The 24,183-nt window shown below is 53.8% G+C and overlaps 1 protein-coding gene across 1 annotated transcript; it reads right to left on the bottom strand.

Annotated features, from left to right (window-relative positions):
* Window positions 1–3,176: 3,176 nt before the first annotated feature.
* D2HGDH (D-2-hydroxyglutarate dehydrogenase) lies at window positions 3,177–23,387 on the bottom strand. Its single transcript, XM_015561945.1, has 9 exons — window positions 22,933–23,387; window positions 19,892–19,949; window positions 18,388–18,527; window positions 17,347–17,540; window positions 15,798–15,966; window positions 13,944–14,087; window positions 12,651–12,793; window positions 9,815–9,980; window positions 3,177–4,308 (listed from the first exon to the last, which is right to left on the bottom strand). The coding sequence occupies exons 1-9, from the start codon at window positions 23,288–23,290 to the stop codon at window positions 4,049–4,051; spliced, it is 1,632 nt and encodes a 543-aa protein (XP_015417431.1). The 5' UTR covers window positions 23,291–23,387; the 3' UTR covers window positions 3,177–4,048.
* Window positions 23,388–24,183: the final 796 nt, after the last annotated feature.

The raw sequence follows: 24,183 nt of genomic DNA, 5'->3' as shown, positions 1-24,183 counted from the left end.
AGCTGAGGCCAGAGGCCCAGAGCCCTTGGCTGCCACCCAGCTCAGACAAAGCCCATGACATGGATTTTTGAGGTCAGCCACCCAGGTGACCTGGGGAAGGAGAGGGAGGCCCCCTGTGATCTGTGGGTCCTGGCTAGAGCCCCTATGAGAGCAGGTCAGAGGTGCAGGAGCACAGAGAAACCACCATGAAGACTGGGGGCAGGTGGCGCCCCTGCAGCAAGAGCCAGGTCAGAGGACACAGGGTCACCTCCAAACCCACTCTGCCACCTGCTTCCTGTGCAGGGCTGCCTCCAGCCGCTCATGCTCACACCTCTGTGCCAGGTGTGTGGCCTGGATCCTGTGCGAATGGATGCCCTTTGGGGCAGACCCAAGGCGTGAGGGGAGGCCAGCCAGGACACTGTTTCCTCCTCCCCTGGCTGGGGGTGGCCAGAGGCAAGGGGCTGGCAGGACCCACGGGTGGGAGGGGCTCCCACCCACAGAATCAGGAGTGCACCCTCTTTGCCAGGGGAGTGAGCACCAGGACTGCCAGCTGGCCACATGCCACAGAGGACCCCTCAGGCAGCAGCCCCTCTGGGCCCTGGCTTTGACCGGAGCACATGAACTGACCCCAAGGCCCGAGTCAGGAGTAGGGCCAGAGCCCAGCCCTCTGCCTCAGACCAGTAAGCTGGTCACCCTCACACCCACGATGCCCCATCCCCCTCTCAGAGGGCTAATGGCTGCTGAAAACTCCACCCAGAAACGGGCACATCGTCTGACTTCCAGCCACGTCCCACAGAACACCTATTTACACACGTCTGGACCAGGGCCAGTGGGGAGGGGAGCCAGGAGACAGGCCTTACAGGGCCCGTCCGGGAAGTCCCTTTTCATGCACCCCTACACCAGGAGCTGTTCCAGAAACTTCCATGACTCACTTGTTCCCACCACCACGTGTCCTTAAGGAAGAGCCTGTTCTCCCCTAGGCCCTTGAGTCCCCTAAGGCTGAGTGACCTCCAGCTGAGGATGGTGGATGGTGTACTAGGTAGGGGTGGGGGCTGAAGCCCTCTCATGGGGTCAGAGAGGAGATGGTGGGGTAGCCTGGGGCTGCGTCCACTGTGAGGTCTGTCACCTGTCAGTGGGCTTGAGGTCAGGGGTCAGGCACATTGCGCTGTGACCTGTCAACCCCCCCACTCCATAGAGCAGCATCCTGGTGGCTGTCCTCAGGTGCCCTGTGGGCCACAAGACCCCAAACTCTTCCCCTGAGCCCTCTAGGCCCACAATCATGGGACACTCCGAGTCCTGAGCGAACAGGAAGCCTGTCCTCAGAGACTGCTCCCTGCAGACCTGTGTGGGGCTGCTCATCCCCAGCCACATCCCGAGGTTGAGGGGCAGACTCCTTGCCCCCTACACTCCCCCACCCTGCTCCTGGGGCTGAGACCACTGACTCACCCTCTCCATCCTTCACCCTCTGGCTGGGGCTTCCTCACCACTCCCTGGGCCCCTCCAGGCGGATGCCTCTACGGGGGCCCTCTTATATAACCTCTTCTCACATTGCAGTTTAGAGGTTTTAAAGCAAAAATCATAAGCTTTTCCTCATCCAAACACAATGGCCCCCCCTCCACACTTCCGGCACATTGGAGATTATTGAGATTGTCATCAGCGGAAGCCCCACCTGGTGGGAGCGGCTTCCAGCTTCCGGAGGGAAGTTATCTCTCCACGCCCATAGGCTCAGGGTCCAGGTTCAAGGTTCGGGGCTCGAGGACGGGAAGGCAGGTTTCGCTTTGCAGACATTCCTGACTACTCGGCGTTCCTTCCCTGTGATGCTTTGTGTGCGGTGTGCCCTGGACGGTGTGCTCTGCTTTGATGGGCACTCCACCAGCGTTGGTGACATTTGGGGCCACAGGGAGCGAGTTCCCCGAGGGCACATGGGCCCAGGGGGTCTGCAGCAGCGTCCAGCCGTTTAGTCAGACTTTCCAGTTGGTTCCAACAGGATTTTCTGGGTGTGTGAAAATGATAGTGGGGAGGGCGCGCATTAAGAACATAGCCACCGTTGTTTCATAATTATCCACCCTATTAAGCATAGATAAGTTTGCTTACAGCCCCGGGGAAACTGGAGGATGAAACAAGGCTGTAAAAAGATAAGATGCCTCTGCCCCGCCGGGGGCGGGTGTGCAGGAGGCAGCTGGCTCCCCCGACCCGGATCTCTGAATCAGCTCGTCACCTGGTTTGTCCTGTTTTGTTTCTAAAGTGTACATGCACTTAGCCAAAACAAAGTGCAAGGCATCCAAAAATTACAAAAAATAAATCTCCTACCCCGACAGCCAGGCGCCCTCCCCAAAGTGAGCCCAGCTACAGTCTCAACACACCAGAAGGTTCTGTGTGCAACCAGCTTCCTCAAGCTGATGTTCTCTCTTGGGAGCAGGTGGCTGCCCCCTTCTCCCCCTTCTCGCTGTCCCTCTGTCTCGGGGTCTCAGAGGCACACGTCACCTCCTTTTCTAAAAGGCCAGCCCCCGTCTGTCCAGCAACAGATGGCAGGTGCAGACAGTGCTCTGTCCTTTACCTGGGGACAAGCCTGTGTGCGTGTGGTATGTGTATGTTATGTGGGCCTGTGTGAACCATGTCTGTGTACACTGTCTGTGCATGTGTACAAGTATGTACTGCATACACATATAGACCTGTGCACAGGTGGATTCTGTAGTGCGACCCCAGGAGTGAACTGCAGGGCACTTCACATTTTGACATTTTGGGGACCAGCTTGTGTCCCAGGGAAATGGAGGATGCTCCAACACTTGCTCCCAGAACCCCTGGGCCACCTTCGCAAAGACCTGCTGCTACTCTAGCAGAAAATGCCTCAAAATTCTTAGCCTTTTAATATTTCAGGCATTATTTGAATTCTTCAAAATAAACTTGCTTAGTCATAAAACTGTTATTGAGAGTCACTGCAAACCTGAACTGACGGTGGGAAAACCACCTGAACCTCAGCCTCAGGGGCCCCAGGAGGCAGGGCTCTAAGCCTCAGGTGGGGCAGGGGCGGAGATGCGGACAGGACAGGGTCTAGGGAGGGGGCGGCCACTCCCAGAGGTAGCCAGGCCCAGTCTCTCTGTTAGCCCCCAGTATTCGGTGCTTAGGGAACATGGCAGCCGGGCACTTCACCATGGGCTTTTAGGAGATTATTTCTCTAATAACAAAAGCAAGGAAAGTGTCCTGAATAATTCTGTTTTTACTGGGAGTTCACGACAGCCAGAAAGAGAAAACGTGCCCCACTTCCCAGACTGTCTCCACAGCCCTAGCAGCTGCCCGGGGCCACCGGTCAGCAGACACAGCCGCGTTAGGGTCACTGAAGAAGCAGGCACACAGGAGGGCTGTGTGCAGTGAGGATGTACTAGTACGTGTGCCTGCGGGGGCTTCATCGCGGCACGGCCCATCTGCACGGACTCATCACAGCAGACTGCCAAGTGTGAGAAACGAACGCCTGAGCTCTGACAACTGTCGAGGGAAAGGATACATTCCAGGGCCCAGCAGTCACCCATTCCATGTCCCGGTAAAGCACCTGGTGAGCCAGGCTCTGATGGTCAGAGCCCTGGAGGGACGGGTGCTCTGGGCTATTGACAGAGTTGATCACCACTGGCCTGACCGAGTGGCCTGCACAGCCTGGGCCGGGGGTGGGGTTAGAAGGGGAAGCAGGACCACAATGCTCCTCCCAGGGCTTCAGCTCTCAAGCAAGGCTGGTGCCGCCTGGTCTATTTCTGAGTGGGCAGAACCGTTCATACACCGGCCCATCCAGGACGTGCCGGCAGGAGAGCCCACTCCCTACCTGTGCAGGGACATGAGGTGTCTCCTTATAGGCCGGGGCAGCACATAGCCGCTCTCTCCTCTCGGCTCACACTATGCAACCTGCGGAGACACCAGAGGAATCCTGCCCTAGAGTCCCAGCTCCTCGGAGCCAGCTCCCAACCCTCCAACCAGGGGGCGCTATGGGATGGAGGCCTGAGCCCACGCCAGCCCTGTGCACCCATCCCAATGGGAAAACCAGGACTGGACGAAGGCCACTCCTGCTGACCCCAATGCCTTGTCAGGCCCGGGTGGGCAACGTCTTGTAGGGGTTCAGGATGCCCTTGGGGTCCAGGAGGGTCTTGAGCTGCTGCATGAGCCGCAGGGCTTCAGGCGGTTTGCTGTAACCAAGGACGCTCTGCTTCTTGAAGCCGACACCGTGCTCCGCACTGACGCTGCCCCGCTGCCCCGCTGTCCACTCGTACACATAGGGCTCCAGGTCACCCAGCAGCGACGGGCTGAAGGCCTCTGCTGTTACATTGAGGTGCAGGTTGCCATCCCCTGGAGGGACAGGGAACCATGGGTCAGGCTGGGCAGGGCCCCCAAGAGCCCTGTCCTCCACTTCTTAAGCCCCCTCCCAGAGAGCCCCTTCCCACCCTCTGTCTGGTTCCAGCCCTTCAAGCCACCAGCCACTGACCTGCAGTGACAGAAGCAGCCTCTTCAGGGGGCCCCAGCTCCCTTGGCTTTTGCTCATTTCTCTCGCCAGTTCTCCCCGACCTGCTCCTCCCTCCATCAGCTCAACATCTTCCAAGGGCTCCCAACGGAGAGCCCTGGAATCTGATCACACTGATGGCTGTTACCAGACTCACATCTCCAACAACGCCCAGTATGACCCCATCCCCACCAGACACCTCCACGGACACCATGGGAGCCTCCCTCACCCCCAGGGTGCCTCCTCTGAGGCTGCCCAGCCAACACCCACCACAAAGTCCTGGATCCCCACCTGCCTCCTCTCAGGTCCACCTGGCCCCCTGTTGCTCTCAATGAGACCCCCTGGGCCCTGGCTTTCCAGAACTATCCAAACACATGCTGACTCTGGCCCTGGGGATAGCCAGGCTCGCCGCCCACATGCACCCTCTCGGGGTCCCACAGCAACGACAAGAGACATGAGAGTAACCCAGGCACTGGCTGGGGCTGTGAGCTGGCTGGAGGGAGCCTAGGGTGTGCCTGCCCCCAGTGGGGTCATGAGAGCAGATAGTGGAGTTACCACTGAGGAGGGGCCTGCAGGGAGTCTGGGGGGCAGGAACTGTGCTGGCCCTGGGAGACCTGGGAGGCAACACCCAGGAAGCATTGGATGTGACCAGCATGCCCTGGAGCCAGTGCAAACATACAGAGAAGAGGCCCCATGACCAAGTCCTCAGTCAGGAAAGTAAAGGCGTTGAGTAGACAGTGGGCCAGGCCCAGTGAGGGTTGCTATCCATCCTGAGGGGCAGGGAGCCTTGGAGGCCAGAGGAAGGGGCTCCCAGAGGCAGGAAAAAGCACAGTAAACCGAGGGCAACAGAAGGAGTAATGGGGGGCAGGCATGTGGCCTCTGACTCAGTGACCTTGAGCTTCTTACACCCCCTCCCTCCATGAGGGTGTTTCAAATGTGGGGTGCATAGCAGGGACCCCATGCAACCAAAAATGGTCCTCACTGACACACTCAGGGCGAAGGCAACAGAAAATGCCACCACAGGCCTTCTTTGCCCAGGGAACTGTGTGTGGGAGGAGACGCACCTCCACTGACACCTGGATATTCTCAACCATCAACCAGCACAGAGTTTACAGCCCAAGTTCACATTACCCGATGGTCCACAGACACTGAGCTCAGAACGTGAACATTTGGGAGGTTCCAGGCTGGGCGACCTAGGTCTGCACCCACCCCCTGCACAAACGAGCAAATCAACCCCACCCTGGCCTCACCGTTTCCATAGGCAAAGGACTAAGACATACGAGCCCAGGTCACAAATTACATCCACACAAAACAAAGCCACCAAGAGCCAGGGCAGCAGAATCTGACCAAAGAGACTCGCCATCCAGCCATTTCCAGGAACAGAACGTAAATGTTTCATATGTTTAAAGAAATAAGGGATTGCCCTAGCTGGTTTGGCTCAGTGGATAGAGTGTCGGCCTGCGACTGAAGGGTCCCAGGTTCGATTCCAGTCAAGGGCACATGCCCAGGTTGTGGGCTCGATCCCCAGTGTGGGCCATGCAGGAGGCAGCTGATGGGTGGGTCTCTCTCATCAGTGATGTTTCTATCTCTCGCTACCTCTCCCTTCCTCTCTGAAATAAAAAAAAAAATAAAAAATTTAAAAAGAAATAATTAAAAAATACAAAACACTGCTGGCTGGTGTGGCTCAGTTGGTTGAGCATCATCTCATGCAGCAAGAGGTCAAGGTTTGATTACTGGTCAGGACACATGCCTGGGTGGTGGGCTCAACCCCCCAGTGTGGGTGTGTGGGAGGTGGCCAATTGATATTTCTCACTCACTGATGTTTCTATTTCTCTATCCCTCTCCCTTCCTTTCATTCTAAAAAAAAAAATTTTCAATAAAAACATATTAGAAAAAGTAGTGTAACGGCTGAAGCACACAACTCAGTGAACAGGTTTAACAGGACATAGCACATAGCAAAGCAAGACTCGTGACCTGGAAGATGGCAAAATGCTCTGAATATAGCAAGAACCGAGGCCCACATCACAGGAACCTGCGATCAGTGATGGGGCGGGAGACCTCGAGCACTGGGCTGCAGTTCCAGAAACAAAGCTGGGGTAGCAGGACGAGGGAGAACAGCATTTGAAGACACAAGGGCAGACCCGGCAGGACACACGCTGTCACCCAGATGAACCAGAAGGACACAAGGTCATAGAAGCAGCAAGAAAGGAAAAACGGATTCCTTTCCATGGGACATGTGCCCTGGCGGCTAAATTCCCAGTGACACAGTTGGAAGACAGCAGAGTGACACCTCATGCTGCAGAGAGAAAAGAACTTGTCAAACCCAAATTGCTGAAATCCGTTTCAGAACAAAATCAATAGCTTTTCAAGCAAATAAAGTCTAAGATATTCTGTCACCTACATCCCTAGTAGGAAATTCTAAAAGATGAGGCCCAGATGGGGGCTATGAAAGCAGACAGAGCAGGACTAGAGGTTTACTCAGGTCTGGACCAACACTGACCACAAGAATACCAGCAACAGCATGACCACTTGGGCTGACACACAGACCAGACTGAGATCTGCTCCAGAAACAGTGTAGGAACAGGCAGGTGATAATCGGGCCCGCCTTTCACCTAGAGCAGGACATCCGTGCAAACGTGTCCCCGTTGTCCCCCCTCCACCAGGAAGGACGGAAATCATTGCCAGAAATGCTGGGCCCTGATCAGCCTGAGACGCAGGAGAGGAATTCACGAAACAGCTGGCGGCCCATTTCCCCAGGTCATTATTGACCTTCCCACGGTTTGCTGCCTGAGAAGCTGCAAATCCTCATGCTTCCTCTGTGACTCCTCTGATGCGCTGCCCATGTCCTGAGTCCCTTTGAGCTCCTCATCGCTGAGCCCTGTGTGTGTGTGAGATGCACCTGTTAGTGAACTTGTTTCTTGTACTCTGTGTCTTATGGGTCTTGTTTCCAGGGACCCAGACAAAGACTCTAGGAGGGCAGGGGGAGAAGTTGAGCCTTCCCCGCCCAACACAAATAAACCAAACGCTTCAGTTTAAAGACAATGAGCAGCCAATGATGAAGAAGAAACCCTAGCTCCATGCTGTCTTCAAGACACCTATGTAAGTCATGGACAGAAAACAGCTAAAAGTCACAGGAGGAAAACCAGTATGTCAGACAAACACCAAATAGAGGAAAGCTAATGCTCCTGTAGAACATCAAACAAAGGAGGCTCCATGGCAAACGAAACTCTGAAGATAAAAAGACTCATTTAGCAGAATGAAAGGACAGTTCTCATCTCCTATCTTCCAAACTGACAGCTAGAAAGAGAGACAGATTATCCTGTCACCTGGAGATTGATGCTCTGACAGCCAGCAGGATGTGGAGGATTAAACTCCACGTGAGCACTTCTCTGTGGATCTGGCAAACACAACTCCAGGACTTCAGAGGGCAGCTCTCTCCAAGTAGTCATCACAGTTATGGAATCAGACCACACACTGGGCCCACTGGGCCGCCGACTGGTTTCAGTGTGACACAGGCCCAGTTCTCTGGCTCCAGTGCAATTAAAAGCAAGTCAACAATTTTTAAAATAGCTAGAAAATTCCCACATGTTTGTGAATTTAAAAATACATTTCTGAAAAAAGAAAACACACACATATTTCTACCTAACCCATGGGTCAAAGAAGAAATTACAATGGAGATGAAAAAATATTTAGAACTAAAGATAATGTACCATCAAAACTGTGGGACAGCCCTAACCAGTTTGGCTCAGTGGATAGAGCATCAGCCTGCGGACTGAAGGGTCCCGGGTTCGATTCCGGTAAAGGGCACATGCCCGGGTTTGTGGGCTTGATCCCCAGTAGGGGGCATAAGGAGGCAGCTGATCAATGATTCTCTCATCATTGATGTTTCTATCTCTTTCTCCCTCTACCTTCCTCTCTGAAATCAATAAAAATATATAAAAATAAAATTTTAAAAAAAACTGTGGGACCTCTGCACAAATGCTGGGGCACCTCTAGCTGCTGAGGCAGACCAGTCCCGGAGTCGCCCCCCACCAGGCCTTCTGGGAGCCTGGGGCTGAGGTCAGGGCTGCGGAAGGGCAGGGCAGGGGCATGCCAGCAGCAGAGAGGCCAGGAAACAGAGTCCCAGCAAGTGGGCTCCAAACATCACACACACGGACATTCCGCCCTCCCACTGAAGTCCGAAGGGAAGTCAGGCTTTGCTTATGATGACACATGGACCCGGAGTCACTGTGGCTGAGTGACAGCTACTGTCCTGGCTGAGTACTTCCCCGACCATGCTGATACCATGAGAGGAAACATGAGAATATCACGAACACTGTTATGCCAATACATCTGAAATTCTAGAAGAAATGGACAAATTCTTAGAAAGAAAATTGTCAGGACCAGTTCAGAAGAAAAGGCAAGCTGGAATAACCTGCAGACATTCAGGAAACTGGTCTGCAGTTACCCCCTAAACACACAAACTTCCGGCCACTTATCTTCATTGGCAAGATCTCCAAACACTCGAGGAGAAAACTCCATGGTGCACAGATTTCCAGAGACTGTGGGGAAGGGGCCACCACCCCAACATCAACCCAGACAGAACCAAGGATCCTGACAGGGCAACAGCACCATAAAAATACTCATGTAGGATTAAGTAAATGGGGTCGAGATACAGGAAGGACCACAGCCAAGCAGGCCCATCCTAGGAATATGGCCCCATCAGCCAGGAGGGCCCAATGTCCTTTGATCCCTGACTATTACAGAAGCACCAACAAACCCAACATTCGCTCCTGATTTCAGAGGGAGAGCCCCTCAGTCCACTGTGACCGCGACAGGTTCACCCACTCTAGAGTCCAAATTCTCAGGGAAAACAGCCTCCTTCACGTTACCCCAGTGACCCTGTGCCCGCTCCCTGCCCCTCCCCAAACACTAGAGTTGTGAGACCCAAGCTTTGCCAGCCATCATTCCCCTGAAGGTTGTTTGAGGAACAGGATCATTCACTTTCCATGCAGCCAACATTACCAATCCTTCCTGATGCTTCACACCGACTCGAGTCCCACAGACTGTCCTGCGCTGTCCCCTAACCAGAGTCACTGCTCCCCTCGCTGGGGACCTCCAGCCCACGTGGGACAGTGTGATGCGGTGTGGTCAGGGATCTCAGACCTGCTCAGACTCTGGGTTCAGGGCCCATGCCCTACAGCGCTCCACGGAGCTCCCACAGCCGGTGTCACTTTCCCCCCAAACACCTAAAAGACTCAGAAAAACGATTAGGAATCTCTCAACCCCAGGTTTTCTCCATCACTGTTCAGAGCATGGACGTGGCGCTGAGCTAGCCCATGGTTAACCACAGTCTACCCGCCCAGCTCTGCTCACCCAGGTGGCCATAGCCCACCACGTGCTTGGCCTGCGAGCCAAGGCGGGCGCGCACGTCGGTCACAAGGTCGTAGAGCCTGTCCACGGGCAAAGAGATGTCGTACTTGTACACATAACCGTCCCGGGTCAGCGCCTCCGTGATCCTCTCCCGCAGGGCCCACAGCATCTGGGGGACAGGAAGAAACAGGCAAAGTCAACACCTGACTGCCCTGGTGTCCACAGTGATGGGCATGACCACGGCGGCTGCTTTGGGGTGACACTGCTGTTGTGGCAGGCATGGGGCTTCCATCCAAGAGCCCATACTCGACAAGGTCCCAGATGCAGCCCGACAGCACCACTGCCAGCGACTGAGGCCCTGAGACCCCCCTGATGGAAGGGGACGGGCAATGACACTATAGGCATGTCCTGTAGGTCTGGGTGACAGGGTGGGCATGGCTGGTCGGGGCTGCCTGGGGGCGAGGGGCTGGGAAGGCCCCCAAGGATGGGCCCTGGGCTGCTTGGGGTCACATGGGACATGGGTGGGACGGGGATGCTGGTGGCTGGAGCAGGGACAGTCGGGGGTGGAGCCTGGGGATGGGGTCAGGGGAGCTTGTTGCGGCAGTGCTGCCCTTCCACACAAACCCAGCTGTGGTTTACTTGTTCAGTTAACTTGTCACTGTGGGCATTTGAGGCCATCGTGAGGGAGCAGAGACAGTGTGCTGTGCCACCACTGGGCCATACTATCCCACCTGGGCCTTGCCCCCACTCCTGCCCCATACACCCCACCATCTCAGAAAACGTCACCGAGAAATGTCTACTAGGTAAGGACGCTCCTTTTGTTTTTAACATAAGCACAGTACCATGAGCACCTATAAAAATTCCCTCATCGATTGTGATAGCCCCACAGGTCATCCGTTCCCCGACTATCAGTAGGTCCTACTGGCCTGGCCCCTCACACACCCAGAGCCCAGGGATGTCCCTGCAGAGATGCTGGAGCCACGGGGACCCTAAAGGATATTTTTTGGTTGCCTCCCACACACACTCTGACCAGGGCCGGGATCAAACCTCACTTGTTGCACAGCTGTCATGCCCACACTGCTGCCTGCAGGCCCCGCTCACCTCCATCATGTTCATTGCCAGTGCACGGCCACAAGATTGCTCCCCCTGCCCACCTGTTCAGTCCCACCAGCTCAGGGATGTTCTGCACAGGCCTCCTGGGGCGCTCCCCTCCATCCCACCTTTGCTCAGTGCCCCTTCCCAGCCCCCACACCTAGCCATCTTCCGTCTGGATGCCCCCCCAACTCCTGCCCACCTGGGAGGGAAGCCGGCCCAGCCCACCCCCATCGCCTCTGGGTACCACCACCTGAGAACAGGGCTGTGGAACCAGCAGTCTGGACGGGCCAGGACCAGCGTATTCCTGCTTCCCCCCAGTGGGATAGCCATCACCCTCTGAGGCAGTGGTTCTCAACTTTCTGGTCCTTTAAATATAGTTCCTCATGTTGTGACCCAACCATAACATTATTTTTGTTGCTACTTCATAACTGTAATGTTGCTACTGTTATGAATCATAATGTAAATATCTGATATGCAGGATGGTCTTAGGCGACTCCTGTGAAAGGGTCGTTCGACCGCCAAAGGGGTCGTGACCCACAGGTTGAGAACCACTTCTCTGAGGGGTCACCCTCTGAGGAAGGGTCCCCACCCAGGCTCATGTAACCGGCTCCCCCAGGAGCTCCAAGCAGACGCCTGGAGCACAGTGGTGTCTGTCCTGTCTTCTGCAGCAAGACCAGTAGAGGCGGCTCTGCCTGGGCTGGGGGACAGGGAAGGAGAGCACTTGTGGGCAGAGTGGCAGCTCAGGATGCCTAGCCACCGTGCTCAACAGGGGCCTGGGTCAGATATTGCTGTAACTCCTTACATATAATATCTAACTACCATAAAAGTAACTGTAGAGAAAAGGGTTTACTTAGAAAGTAGAGAAATAAAGTCAATAACCAACCACTAAGAGACAATGAGCCCTGGCCAGTGTTGCTCCGTGGATAGAGCATCAGCCTGAGGACCAGAGGGTCTTGTCAAGGGCATGTACCTGGGTTGCAGGTTTGATCCCCAGCCCAGGTCAGAGTGTGTGCGGGAGGCAAACAATTCACGTGTCTCTCTCACACACATCTCTCTCCTCTCTTTCTCTCTCTTGCCCTATCCCCTCCTTTCCACTCTCTCTTACAATCAATGGAAAAAATATCCTCTGATGAGGATCAACAAAAAAAAAGAAAGAAAGAAAAGAAAACAAGATCCCACTCTCCACTCAGCCAAATCAGACCCACCCGGGTCCCATTCCTGCCACTGTTCTGTGGACTTCCTGCCCCCTGCTGGCCACTCTCCACACTGCAGCTCAGGGGACCATGGGGGGGGGTGGGGGCAAAGGCCCTGTGCTGTTGAGGATGGCTCCCCTGCTCCGGCCCTCACCTTCCCCCATGGTGACGATGGCTCCCCTGCCATAGGCCCCCCATGGTGATAATGGCTCCCCTATGCCAGGCCCCACCACTTCCTTCCTTTGGCCTCAAAGGCCAAGTCACTCTTGGTGCCGAGTCATCCTCAGGGAAACGTCTCACCCCCACAACTGGCTCAGCATCACACTAACGCTCCCACAGCCCGCACAGTCCTCTCTGCCTCTGTTTAAAACACCGCGGAAATGCCTAGACACCTCGAGTGCGCTTCCAAAGAGGTTCTTCTACCAAAGCTGAGACAGCCACTCAGGTCCAGCCACCAGCCACCAGCCACACTCACAGTGGACACGGGGCCTTCCACACGGCTCAGCTGAGCCAGGCTGGGCAGAGGGCCAGGGCCGCCAGCACACACACACCTTGATTTTCCCCTGGTCAGTGGCCAGGGTCCCGTCGGTCACCAGGCCGGAGGCCAGGGCATGTTCCAGGAAGCTGCTCAGCTTCTCGGCATCGTGCTCCACTCTGGAGCCTGAGGTCTCGACCAAGACATAGAACGGACTTTCTGGAGAGGGCAGAAGGCAAGATGGGCAGAGGCAGGGCTGTCAGGCTGAGTCAGGAAGCTCCGGGGCCAGGAGCCTGCAGAGCAGGGGCTGAGGCTGAAATTCAGACAGTTTAAAAACAGATCTTTCACTGTAACAAACCACATTCACTGGAAACACAGGAACAACCCAGGTGACACTGTGAAGCCCTCATTGCAGGAGGCGCTCTTACCAACCGAGGGAGACGCACCGTCCACCCAGGGGCCCACCATCTTTCCAAAGGTTGTATATGTCTTATTTCTTTACCACTGGGCATTTATGTTGTTTCCTACTTTATACTAAGAGTAGCATCTCATTCAAAATTGGGGTCTTTCCATATTTATAATTGCATGGACTGAATTGTGTCGTCGCCCTCCCACCCCCAAATTCCCATGAAGTCCTAACCCATGTGACCATTTGAAGATCAAGCCTTTAAGAAAGTTAAATGAGGTCAGAGGGTGGAGCTCTGATCCTGCAGGGCATGTGCCCTCCTAAAAGGAGGAGGAGTCACCAGAGCTCTCTCTCTGGCCACCATCTGAGGACACAGTGAGAAGGTGGCCACCTGCACGCCAGGAAGTGGGGCTCACCGGGAATCAACCCTAATGGAACTCAGCCTCCAGAACCGTGAGAAATAAATTTCTTTTGTTTAAGCCACCCAGTCTGTGGGGTTCTATTAGGGCAGCTAAGACAATAACGATTTCTTTAGGATGGATCTCAGAAGTAAAATCACCAAGACCTCCAGCTGAATATTTTTCAGTTCATAATGCAAACTGCCTTCCAAAATCCTATCTGAGTCACACCCAGCACCTGTGACTTGCTCGCTGAGGTTGGGGGGTAAGCGTGTCATGGAACGGCACATCTCTCGGTTCTGGAAACAGGGCATTTCCGACAAGCGCGCTTGGTTATTTTGAAGATCCCAGAGCTATGCCCCAATGGACTGCATTCACTGAACTAACCAAGGGCACATTTAAAACAAAAGTAAATGAGACTCCTGTGCTCATCCAATAGTGGTGACACCACAGCTGCAGCGGGGCCAGTATCCTCCTTCCCGCCCACTCCCGCACAGAATGGCCTGACAGCCTGAACCATCCGTGCAGACAGCCTAAAAGGAGTGGCAGGTGAGTAGGTCAGTACCTTGCACTGGGCTGGTGAGGTGGAGGTGGTGCCTGACCAGCTGCATGCACTCAGCATCCATGAACTCGTACGCTGACAGGATCTCCCCCAACATCCTCTTGCAAGTGCTGAAAGTCTGCAAAACCTCAGCAAAGCCTGGGCAACCTGCACGGGACACAGCACCTCAGGAACACGCCAGCCCTGAGCCTCGCCCAGGCCCACCCAGGTCCCATGTAAAGCAGCCTGCCAACCCGACTCCCAGCTGGCATACGAGGCAGAAGCACTGCCGAGGGAAATGCCACCTGTCAGCCAACAAGCACATCACAGGTTCTGAAGATGATGAAGACAAAGTAGGCTCGCCAAGGATGCCCACGGTTTCCTCACGACTCACTCAAGACATATTCACGGAACACTGAGAGGTCACTGTGGTGCCAGGACGGGGGGGCTGACCCTCCAGCTGGAGGGCAGAAGGGACCGAGTGGACTGCTATAGGCGGAAAGGGCTGGGATAGCAGTGGGGAGGGGTCAGGGGTCAGAGGTCACAGAGATGTCGGGAAGAGTGTCCCAGAGAGAAGAGCCTGGGACTGCGGAGGCCTGCGGAAGCGGCACCAAGGGTGCGGCTGCATGGGGACACACGCAAAAGGACACATTAGCGAACTGAACAAATCGAAGAAACAGTTGGAATGCAACACAGGCGGTGAACGGGAAGGAAAGAATGGAAGAGGGTGAGAGACAGGAGGGCAGACAAACGATGCCAGATGTGTAATCACAGGTTGAGGAAAGGAAATGGGCAATACTGCAGCTGACAAGTCACCGGGCCAGGGAAACCTAGAGAAACGTACTGAAAACCACGAACGACCAAGGGTCCAGAGGAAGAAAGAGACAGACCTCTTCAGAGCAGCCGTGGAGGCCGCCCAGAGTGGAGCATTTTCAGTGGAAGAAGGAAACGAGTGCCCACCTGAACCTGCACGCCTAGTGATGGCACCTCTCGAGAATGAGTGTAAATTAAGGCATTTTCAGACAAACTGACAGTGGGAACTCATCACCAGTGGTGTTCCCCAAAGGATGCTCGAGGATGTGTTTACAAGGAGATGAGCCCAGCAGGAAGTCTGACGAAGAAGGAATGAGGAGGAAGGAAAATGGCACATTGATCAAATAATGGTAATTATGATCTGAGAGATTAAGACAAATGGGATCAAGAATCCAGACAAGAGGGGACATTTAAAGTCAGGAGGGGAAGAAACAGCTAATGTCCCCACAATCATTACTGTCCCAGTGGGAAGACACTGATGGCACGGACTGACCGCATTGGTACGTTAGGAGCCCGTGGAATCCTCTAGAAGACTGGTGGTTGGCGTCCCTCCTGACCAAGGACAGGAGGAGACGGACCACACACCTACCCAATGGAATAAAGGCAAGAAAAGAGGTGGGAGCAGATGAAGGACAGGGACTGAGGGAAGCAGATGTAAGGTTGTGGTTCAAGTCCGCTGGGAAGGGAGGCAGGTGGTGACTGTTCCTCTATGGTGGAAACGGCACGTGTGCTTTTGCTGAGCCAGGGAGGGCCTCCATCTGATCACCCCACATAATGAAGATCGGTGTCCTTGGCCGTATGCCCAATGACAATACTTCCCACAGAATCTTAGGTGTATGTTCCATAAATGACAAGTGGGTGAGAGGGCTGAGGAAGCTCGACTTTGTTACAAAGTGAGGTTACTCTGCCCAGAACCCGCAAGCATGACTCCAGACCTGACTGAACACCAAAGCCAGATCCTGGATCCCTTTGGAAAGAGCGAGAAGCGAGGAGAAATGGGGAGTCCTGCGAGGGCCCTGTCCATCCGCTCTCTCAAACCATGGGGGCGGCAGGCACTCCACCTACCAAGGAAAGCCACATTCACAGCCCTGGGCTTGGGTGGACACAAGATGGACACGGCGGTAATGACCCCCAGGGTGCCCTCTGACCCAATGAAGAGCTGCTTCAGGTCATAGCCCGTGTTGTCCTTCCGCAGGGAGGTGAGGCAGTTCAGGACGGTGCCGTCGGCAAGCACCTGGCGAGGGAGAAGAGAAACAGGTGTCTAGGAAAGCAGGGGCCCCAGGGTGGTGACAATCAGGCTGAAGGGAGGACTTTTCTTCCCTAGCTGGAGTGAAATCCCGCCCCCCAACCATGAGGCTCGGGGCCCAGTTCTCAAAGGAAGCTGGTCCGAAGCAGAGCCACACCTGGAGATGGAGCAGGACACACCTCATAAACATGACAAAGTGAGTTACAATAAAAATAATGTGCAGCCCAGCCAGCGTGGTTCAGTGGTTGAACATCGACCTATGAACCAGAAGGTCATGGGTCGATTCCCAGACAGAGCACATGCCCAGGTTGCAGGCTTGATCCCCAGTGTGGGGAGTGCAGGAGGCAGCTGATCAATGATTCTCTCTCATCACTGATGTTTCTCTCTCTCTCCCCTTCTTCCTTCCTCTCTGAAATCAATGAAAATATATTTTAAAAAAATAAAAATGTGCAGCTGGCTAGAAAACAAAGCTATTAAAATGTTGTGAATTAGCAGATGAAAGTCCAGCGTGTATTTATGTTCAGTCCACCCTTGGGTAACAGGACAGAAGGTTCCAGGCTTTAAAAAACCATGAGGTGTGCCCTAGCTGGTTTGGCTCAGTGGATAGAGTGTCGGCCTGCAGACTGAAAGCTCCCTGGTTCGATTCTGGTCAAGGGCACATGCCTAGGTTGTGGGCTCAATCCCCAGAAGGGGGTGTGTTGGAGGCAGCCAACCAATGATTCTCTCTCATCATTGATGTTTCTATCTCTTTCTCCCTCTCTCTCTGAAATCAATAAAAAGTATATTTTAAAAAACAAAACCATGAGGTGTCTAAGCAGGAGCCAGTGAGGGTTCAGGGAAAGGGACTCCAATACCCTCTGGAGGGGCAGCCAGCGATGGTGTGAATAAAGGCCAACAGAACCTTGCTCCTCTGCACACAGCCCACCTGGAAGCTGACTGGTGGAACGTCGCTGGGTCGTGGGAATCTGCTCACGGTGAAGGGTGCCTAGAGCGCCTCACGTGGACCCAGAAGCCACGGACCCAGCAGCAGTGCCTCGGGAAGCCAGAGCAGGGCCTCCCTGAGCAGGTACTATGTGGAACCCACAGGTCCCGGCCTGGGCTGGATGACTGGAGCCCAATCACCTGCACCACCTGGGGCCGGAGGGCAGCCTGGGCACACCCCAGTGTCCACACAGTTGTGGGCCTCCGAAAGAGGAATGAACGCTAACCCGAAGGCACAGGGTGTGGAGCTGACAGGCCTTGTGAGCACAATAACAGCTGCGAAAAGGCTCAAAGAGCCCTGAAACTGGCACAGGGACACAGGGAGCCAGGCCAGGGGTCCCTGGGAGCGGGGCCGCACTTGAACGCACAGCAATGGCACCGGCTCACCACTTCCAGGCCCAGGACAGTCCCATGCAGCGAACCATATCTCAGAAACCGCAGACCACCTGCATTGGTCGCCAGGTTCCCCCCGATGTGGCAGCTGCCCTTCGCTCCCAAATCCAGGGGCATGATGAAGTCCCGCTCCTCCACATACTGGCTCAGCTGCTCCAAAATGCACCCCGCCTGGCAAACCAGGATCCCTGTGGAGCAAGCAGAGCTGTCACGGTGCTCCCAGCACAGGGTGACTCAGGCAGAGCCTGCAGTGCGAACTCCCCCTGCCCCCAAGGAACTGCCACCTCAGGATCCAACCCAGAACTTAGAAAAGGAGCTTGTGCCCCATCCCTCCCCAAGAAGTTATCTCTGTGAGTACCGTGAAAAAGAGGAAAAACTCATAAGGCAAAAATGAGAAGAAACACACATGCACACGTATACACCTGCACACATTCACATGTGTGTGCTCATATGTGCATATGCACACCCATGTGCCCCTGTACACATGCATGCACATGTATTCACACACACATGCGTACATGCATATACGCAGGCCTATGGACGAGAGCAGAAAAGAGAGGGTTGTTATAAGGCAGTGGTCCTCCACTAGGGGTGATTTGCCCCCCAGGGCACATGTGACAACACATTTTTGGTTGGGGGTGCTGTGTTAAGTGGGCAGAAGCCAGGGATGCTGCTCAACACCCTATGGAGCCAGGTGCCCTCCCCCCTCCCCAGAGAATGATCCAGCCCACACACCCACCCAAGAAGCCTACGCCATGATGCTGCTGCATCCTGAGCAGGAAGCCACTTCATGCTATGTGACCTCACACTCCCAAAAGGTGGTTCTGGCCAGAAAATGTCAGAGTCCAAAGGGGCAGCCCATCCCCTTCACCTCAAGCCCACAATATGTCACTAAGTGACCAACTAAGCTTAATACCCCCGTGAGGACCGGGCATGGACAGACCTGGTCCTTTCCTTCCGGGGCCCAGGTCCCCTACTGCCCAGCCCCAGCAGCTGACAAGGATGAGGATGGCACCAACAGGCAGCCAGGCTCACCAGATATGTCCTGAAAGCTGACGACCTGGTTCATGAGGGCAGTAGACAGGATGATCTCATCAAAGACGGGGACACTGCCCCCCACCAGGCCTGTGTTGCCCCCCTGGGTGTTCACAGCCAGGTTCCTCTCATGACAGTACCTAGGACAAGCACAGGGGGGGCATCAGGTCCCTCTTCCCCACACCCACACCACCATCCTGTGGGACACGCTCTGGACCAACACCTGAGAGCAGAGAAGGCAACTGGATGGAAAAGGATTTGGAGAAACAAGCGTGCCCATCTCTGGGAGGCAGTGTGCCCACGTGCATCAAGTAAACCCACCCCGTGAGGTGCCAGCCTCTAGCGATGGGTTCTGACAGCAGGCACACATGGACAATGATGTATAATAATGTGAAATTCAAGAACACCTTGATGTGATCTGGCAACTTTGGGGGACTGTAAAACATAGGGCACTTGTGAGGTGGGTCGAAAATGGCACGGAGGAATAATTTGCACCAAGAAATAGTCATGGGTTTGCCAAATGAGGAGGGAAAAAAGATGACAATGTCTTAGATACAATGTGACATTTGCCTCGGGATCTTTCTCTGTGGCCTCAGCCAGGCACAGGAAGATCCACGGAGACTAGAGTGAGTTAGAGAGTTCTGAACGCTGTCTCCGTGTAAAACGTTCTTCGCCAACCCCGCCCACACCTTTGGGAACCCCTGAACCCCCGGGGCTGGACCCCGGCAGAGACCCAACCACCGACCACCAGGATTGAACCTGAAACCCAGGTACATGCCCTTGACCAACAATCGGACCCTCGACATTTCAGTGCACGGGGAAACATTCTTAACCATTGAGCAACACTAACCAGAGCTGCAATTTTTTCTTTTCTTTTTTTTAATTCTGAGAATATTATTTCCACTGATTTCTAGAGAGTGGAGGGAAATAAGGAGGGGGAGAGAGACACATCGATTGGTTGCCTCCTGCACACACCTCTACCAGAGCTGGGGAACCTGCAACCAAGATACATGCCCTTGACCGGGAATTGAACAGGCAACCCTTTGGTCCGAGGGCCAATGCTCTAACCACTGAGAAAAACTGGCCACAGCTGCATTTTTTTCTTTATGATTTTCTATGTTTCCAATTTTCCTATCTATATAATAAAAACCCAGTGGTTGTAACGCCAAACGACCAAAGACCGGTCACCAGGAAGTGCACTTAAGGGTCCCGCAGCGCCAGCGGGACTTGACGCAGCACGCCGGGTCTGGGTTTCACACAATTTCATACGCTGGGCCTCTAGTAATAAACATAATAGCTTATTGATATAAAAAATAAAAAAGGTATATTTCAAGAAAAGGTCAATTTCCTTGGAGTCTGCAGCCACTCCCACACCGTGCCCAGTCCAGCACCCAAGGTTCTGAGGTTTGAGGCCTGGCTCTGCACAGGCTGCCAGCTTCCTGGGGTCTGTGTTTGTGTGTCTTCAGGAGGCATCTACTCACATACCACAGGGAGGGCTTCTTACCTGAGGATGTGAGACACCTCCTCCGATGTCCGGGGCTTCAGGAGTACCTTGCTACAACCTGAGACAGAAAAGGGCGTTAGACATGGGAAGGGGACCTCCCTGGAAAAGGGAGGTTCTTCAAAAGCATTTTCTCCTTCCTCGGTGAGATGACCCACACAACCACGGTCACCCACAAACCTCAAGGACAAGAGCAGTCAGTCGGCTCACTGAGAGGAGGTGGGAGGCCGGTAGACAGTGCCGACTGCAGTAATGGTGAAGGTGGTCGGATGTGAGGGGAGGGGTGCTTGCCTGGCTTCTCCACTGCAAGTTACTAAGGATCTTGTGGGCAGACACTTGACACTATGTAGACACCCTGTTGCTCCTCCAAGTTCACCCCAGGAATTTAGCATCTATTGATTTTCCTGCCTGAAGCAGTTCTTAGGATAGTTGCCAAATGGGGATTTCCTCCCATCCTGCACTGAACAGCTGACCTTGTACTGTAAGGAGGGGCCTTCCTTCTCTCTCGTGTATTTATTTAGCTATTCAATCATATTCGTGTGAACTCATGGGTCCATTTTTCTTTTATTCACTGGTTAAAATTCTTTGCTGTCATGATTTGAGGTCCAGATGTGGCTGGTGGGAGCCCCCTGAACTAGTTCGTCGGAATCCCTAACCACTGCCCCCCTTCTGCACCTTTGTTTTGTTGAAAGAACTCTGACTGCATGAGTGGAGGCTGCAGAGGCAGGAGGAGCACCAAGCATGTTCCTCTTACATCATTAACTCTTCACGAAGCCGTGAGATCAGGCTAGTGGGTGTGGCTCAGAGCTTGAGTTTCGACCTATGAACCAGGAGGTCATGGTTTGATTCTCTGTCAGCACAAGCCCGGGTTGTGGGCTCTATCCCCAGTGTGAACATGCAGGGGGCAGCCAATCAATGACTCTCTCTTCACTGATGTTTCTCTCTCTATCTCTCTCTCTCCATTGCTCTCTGAAATCAATAAAAATGTTTAGGAAAAAAAAAAATTCCTAACGGGGAAGTCACGCCCCATGCAGGTAACTTTTTAGTAAAAGGTTTACCTTTGCCTTAAGCAAGCCCTGTCAATTGTTTTTGTGCATCTACATCAACACTTTTTTTTATCAACACACTTTTTTTTATAATATTCAAGTAATTTTATTTTATTTTTTAAATACATTTTATTGATTTTTTACAGAGAGGAAGAGAGAGGGATAGAGAGTTAGAAACATCGATGAGAGAGAAACATTGATCAGCTGCCTCCTGCACACCTACTAGGGATGTGCCCGCAACCAAGGTACATGCCCTTGACCGGAATCGAACCTGGGACCTCTCAGTTCGCAGGCCAATGCTCTACCCACAGAGCCAAACCAGTCAGGGCATCAACACACTTTTGAAATAAGCATAGCCACCCTCAAGTGAGCACTAATCTTAATTATCTTGTAATGCAATCCCTACCTTGCTTTCTCCCACCCTCATCTAATCTTCATTATGATCCCTCCTTAATTTCAAATGCACGAAGGTTGCAAAACTGATATTTTCTGGAACATTTGAGATCTTGCTCCCCAGTATATGTCATCAGTTTGGCTCAAATAAGCTCTTATAAAAATTCTCTACAGGCCCTAGCTGGTTTGGCTCAGTGGATAGAGCGTCAGTCTGCAGACTGAAGGGTCCCAGGTTTGAGTCCAGTCAAGGGCACATGCCCAGGTTGCAGGCTTGATCCCCAGTAGGGGGCATGCAGGAGGCAGCCCATCAATGATGCTCTCTCATCACTGATGTTTCTATCTCTCTCACTCCCTTCCTCTCTGAAATCAATTTTAAAAAATAAAATTTAAAAAATTCTCTTCAAGTTTGGCCATTTCTTAGGTCCCATGTAATGAAAGAGGCAGAGACTAGACTGATGCTGTCACAAGCCAAGGACGTCCCCTAGAAGTTGGGGGAGAAAGGAAGGACCTTCCCTGGAGTCTCGGGAGGAAGTGCAGTCCTGCAGACACATGGTCTCGGCCTTGCTGCCTCCAGAATTGGCGGGATCCATCTCTGTTCTCTTAAGCCCCGTCTTTGTCACAGTGACTCCAGGAGCCTAACACAGGAGCTGAGAGGTTCTTTGTCACAGTGACTCCAGGAGCCTAACACAGGAGCTGAGAGGAAGCAAGCAGTAAACACACAGACCGCCTCAGAGCAGCCAGGGGACTGTCTGGTCCTTTAATGTGAAGGTGTCATGCACCACTGTGGAGAGCAGAGTCAATAACTAACTCCAACTTGTGTCTGAACCTTATCATCTGAACACATATAAGCCTAGGCCAATAGCCAAGTCCTGAGCTGCCAGCAAAAGGGAGGCAACCCACATGCATAAGTTATAACGATAACCAAGCATCTTTGTGGACGGTGCCAAATATTTTTATTTGGATTTTGAGGGCTAATCTCAGAGACCACAAGATAATCTAACAAGTGCAGATGAAGGGAGACACCTCGAGAAGAAGAATAGAAGTGAAACTAAGAACAGTTGACACTTGCTATTCACCCTCCTGTGAGTGAACCGTGCTGACAGCTCGTGTGTCTGGCTTGGTGACTGTTGATTATTTCGGGGCCTTGCTGTCTCAAGGTAGTTCAGCAGTCTTCCTTGCAAAACATACCTCCTCCCCACCTTCCCCCACCAGACACCGAGGCCTCTGTGACTCCGAATGACCAGTAAACACTGCTCTGTGAATAGCCTGGACTGGAGAACAGCTTGTTAACCCCCAATACTTGTGTGTATGTATTCTGATGTGTTTGTAATTTGGATTAAAACTGCAAGTAATAAAAGCTAAATGGACAGCATAGTCACCTGTGTTGGTGTTGGAAACCTAGAGGGCCAAGTGGCCTCGATCAAGCACCCCTGATATTATCTGGGGGTCAGGACATGGAGTGACTTATAGGAAAGACTATACTCACAGCCAGAGTGCTCATGACAACCACCAATAAACTTCTATCAATTCTGTCCTCAGAGCATCTTAGAGTCACCTCTTAGCAGCTTTCTGCAGCCTAAGAAAGGTATGGGGGTCCTTGCTCACCTCGCATGGTTCTCAGCCAGTCCACATTCGAAGCCTCCAGCTCCTCCGGGTCTGTGATGACCCTCCTGGGGATGATGCGCTCAAAGGTGGCCAGGTCTTCCTCAGACACTGTGGAGAAGGGCAGCCGCCGCACCGGGTAGCGCTCGCAGGTCAGCACCACCTCGGGGGCCTGGGAGGACTTGGAGGAGCTGCCTCTGCGAACCAGGGGGCTAACGCCCGCGACTCCATGAAGTCTGCCCCACGAGGGGGTTCTGGTTGCCCCTGCCCAGGTCCTCTGCTGCACGAAGGTTCCAGGAGTGCAGGCTGCCCGCCACGGGAGGAGCCACACAGGCCACCTGAGGGCCAGACGCTGCACCATAGCTCTTGCCCTAAAAAGCAAGCGATGGGACCTGTAACCCTGGACTACTAGGAGCCGTGAAAAGGAAATGATTGCCCCAACCAGTCTGGCTCAGTGAACAGAGCATCGGCCTGCAGACTGAAGGGTCCCGGGTTCGATTCTGGTCAAGGGCACATGCCCAGGTGAGGGCTCATCCCCAGTAGAGGGTGTGCAGGAGGCAGCTGATCAATGATTCTATCATTAATGATTCTCTCTCATCATTGATGTTTCTCTCTCTCCTCCCTTCCTCTCTGAAATCAATAAAAATATTTTTTTAAAAAAAGAAAGAAATTGACCAGGGAAGGGCGTAAGTTGAAAAAGTGAGGACAGGACGCGGGCAGAGGCGGGCTGGAGGGGACAGGGGGCAGGAGGCCAGCGGGCGGCTCTGCCCTTGCTCTTGCCCGGGTGTGGTCCCCTGCACCTCCTGAGGACTCCCTGGGCTGTCCGGCGGCTGACCTCTGTCTCCGTTCGGCCCTCTTCCTTCAGAACAAAACCAGGACTCAGGGCGTTCAAAGGAAGGGACAGATGGCACGAAACTGTACACTTAAAAATGGCTAAATGGAAAACTTTATGTTTTCTGTATGTTACCACAAGTTTAAAAAGTGCAGAATCAAGAAAAGGACGGATGAGGGAGCTTCTCCGGCTGCCCACGTGGAGGCGGTTGGCACGCAGACCCCGCACCAGTGAGAGGTGACAGGTGGAGACCGGCGCTCATCTGGCGCTCAGACAACCTGGACGGCACCTGAGGCAGCGCTCTCGCCCGCTGCGTGGCTCGGGGAAGTGAGCCGGCCGCCCGGTGCCCTGCGACCAGCCGCACCGCCCTGGACCCTTGCGCTCGGAGGGACGCGGAGAGAGCTCAGGCTCTTCCCGCGAGA

This window comes from Myotis davidii, unplaced genomic scaffold (genome assembly GCF_000327345.1).
Source record: "Myotis davidii unplaced genomic scaffold, ASM32734v1 scaffold370, whole genome shotgun sequence".
Taxonomy (NCBI): Eukaryota; Metazoa; Chordata; class Mammalia; order Chiroptera; family Vespertilionidae; genus Myotis; species Myotis davidii.
Note: the sequence above shows the minus strand (reverse complement) of the source record. Positions and strands in the feature narration are given on the sequence as shown.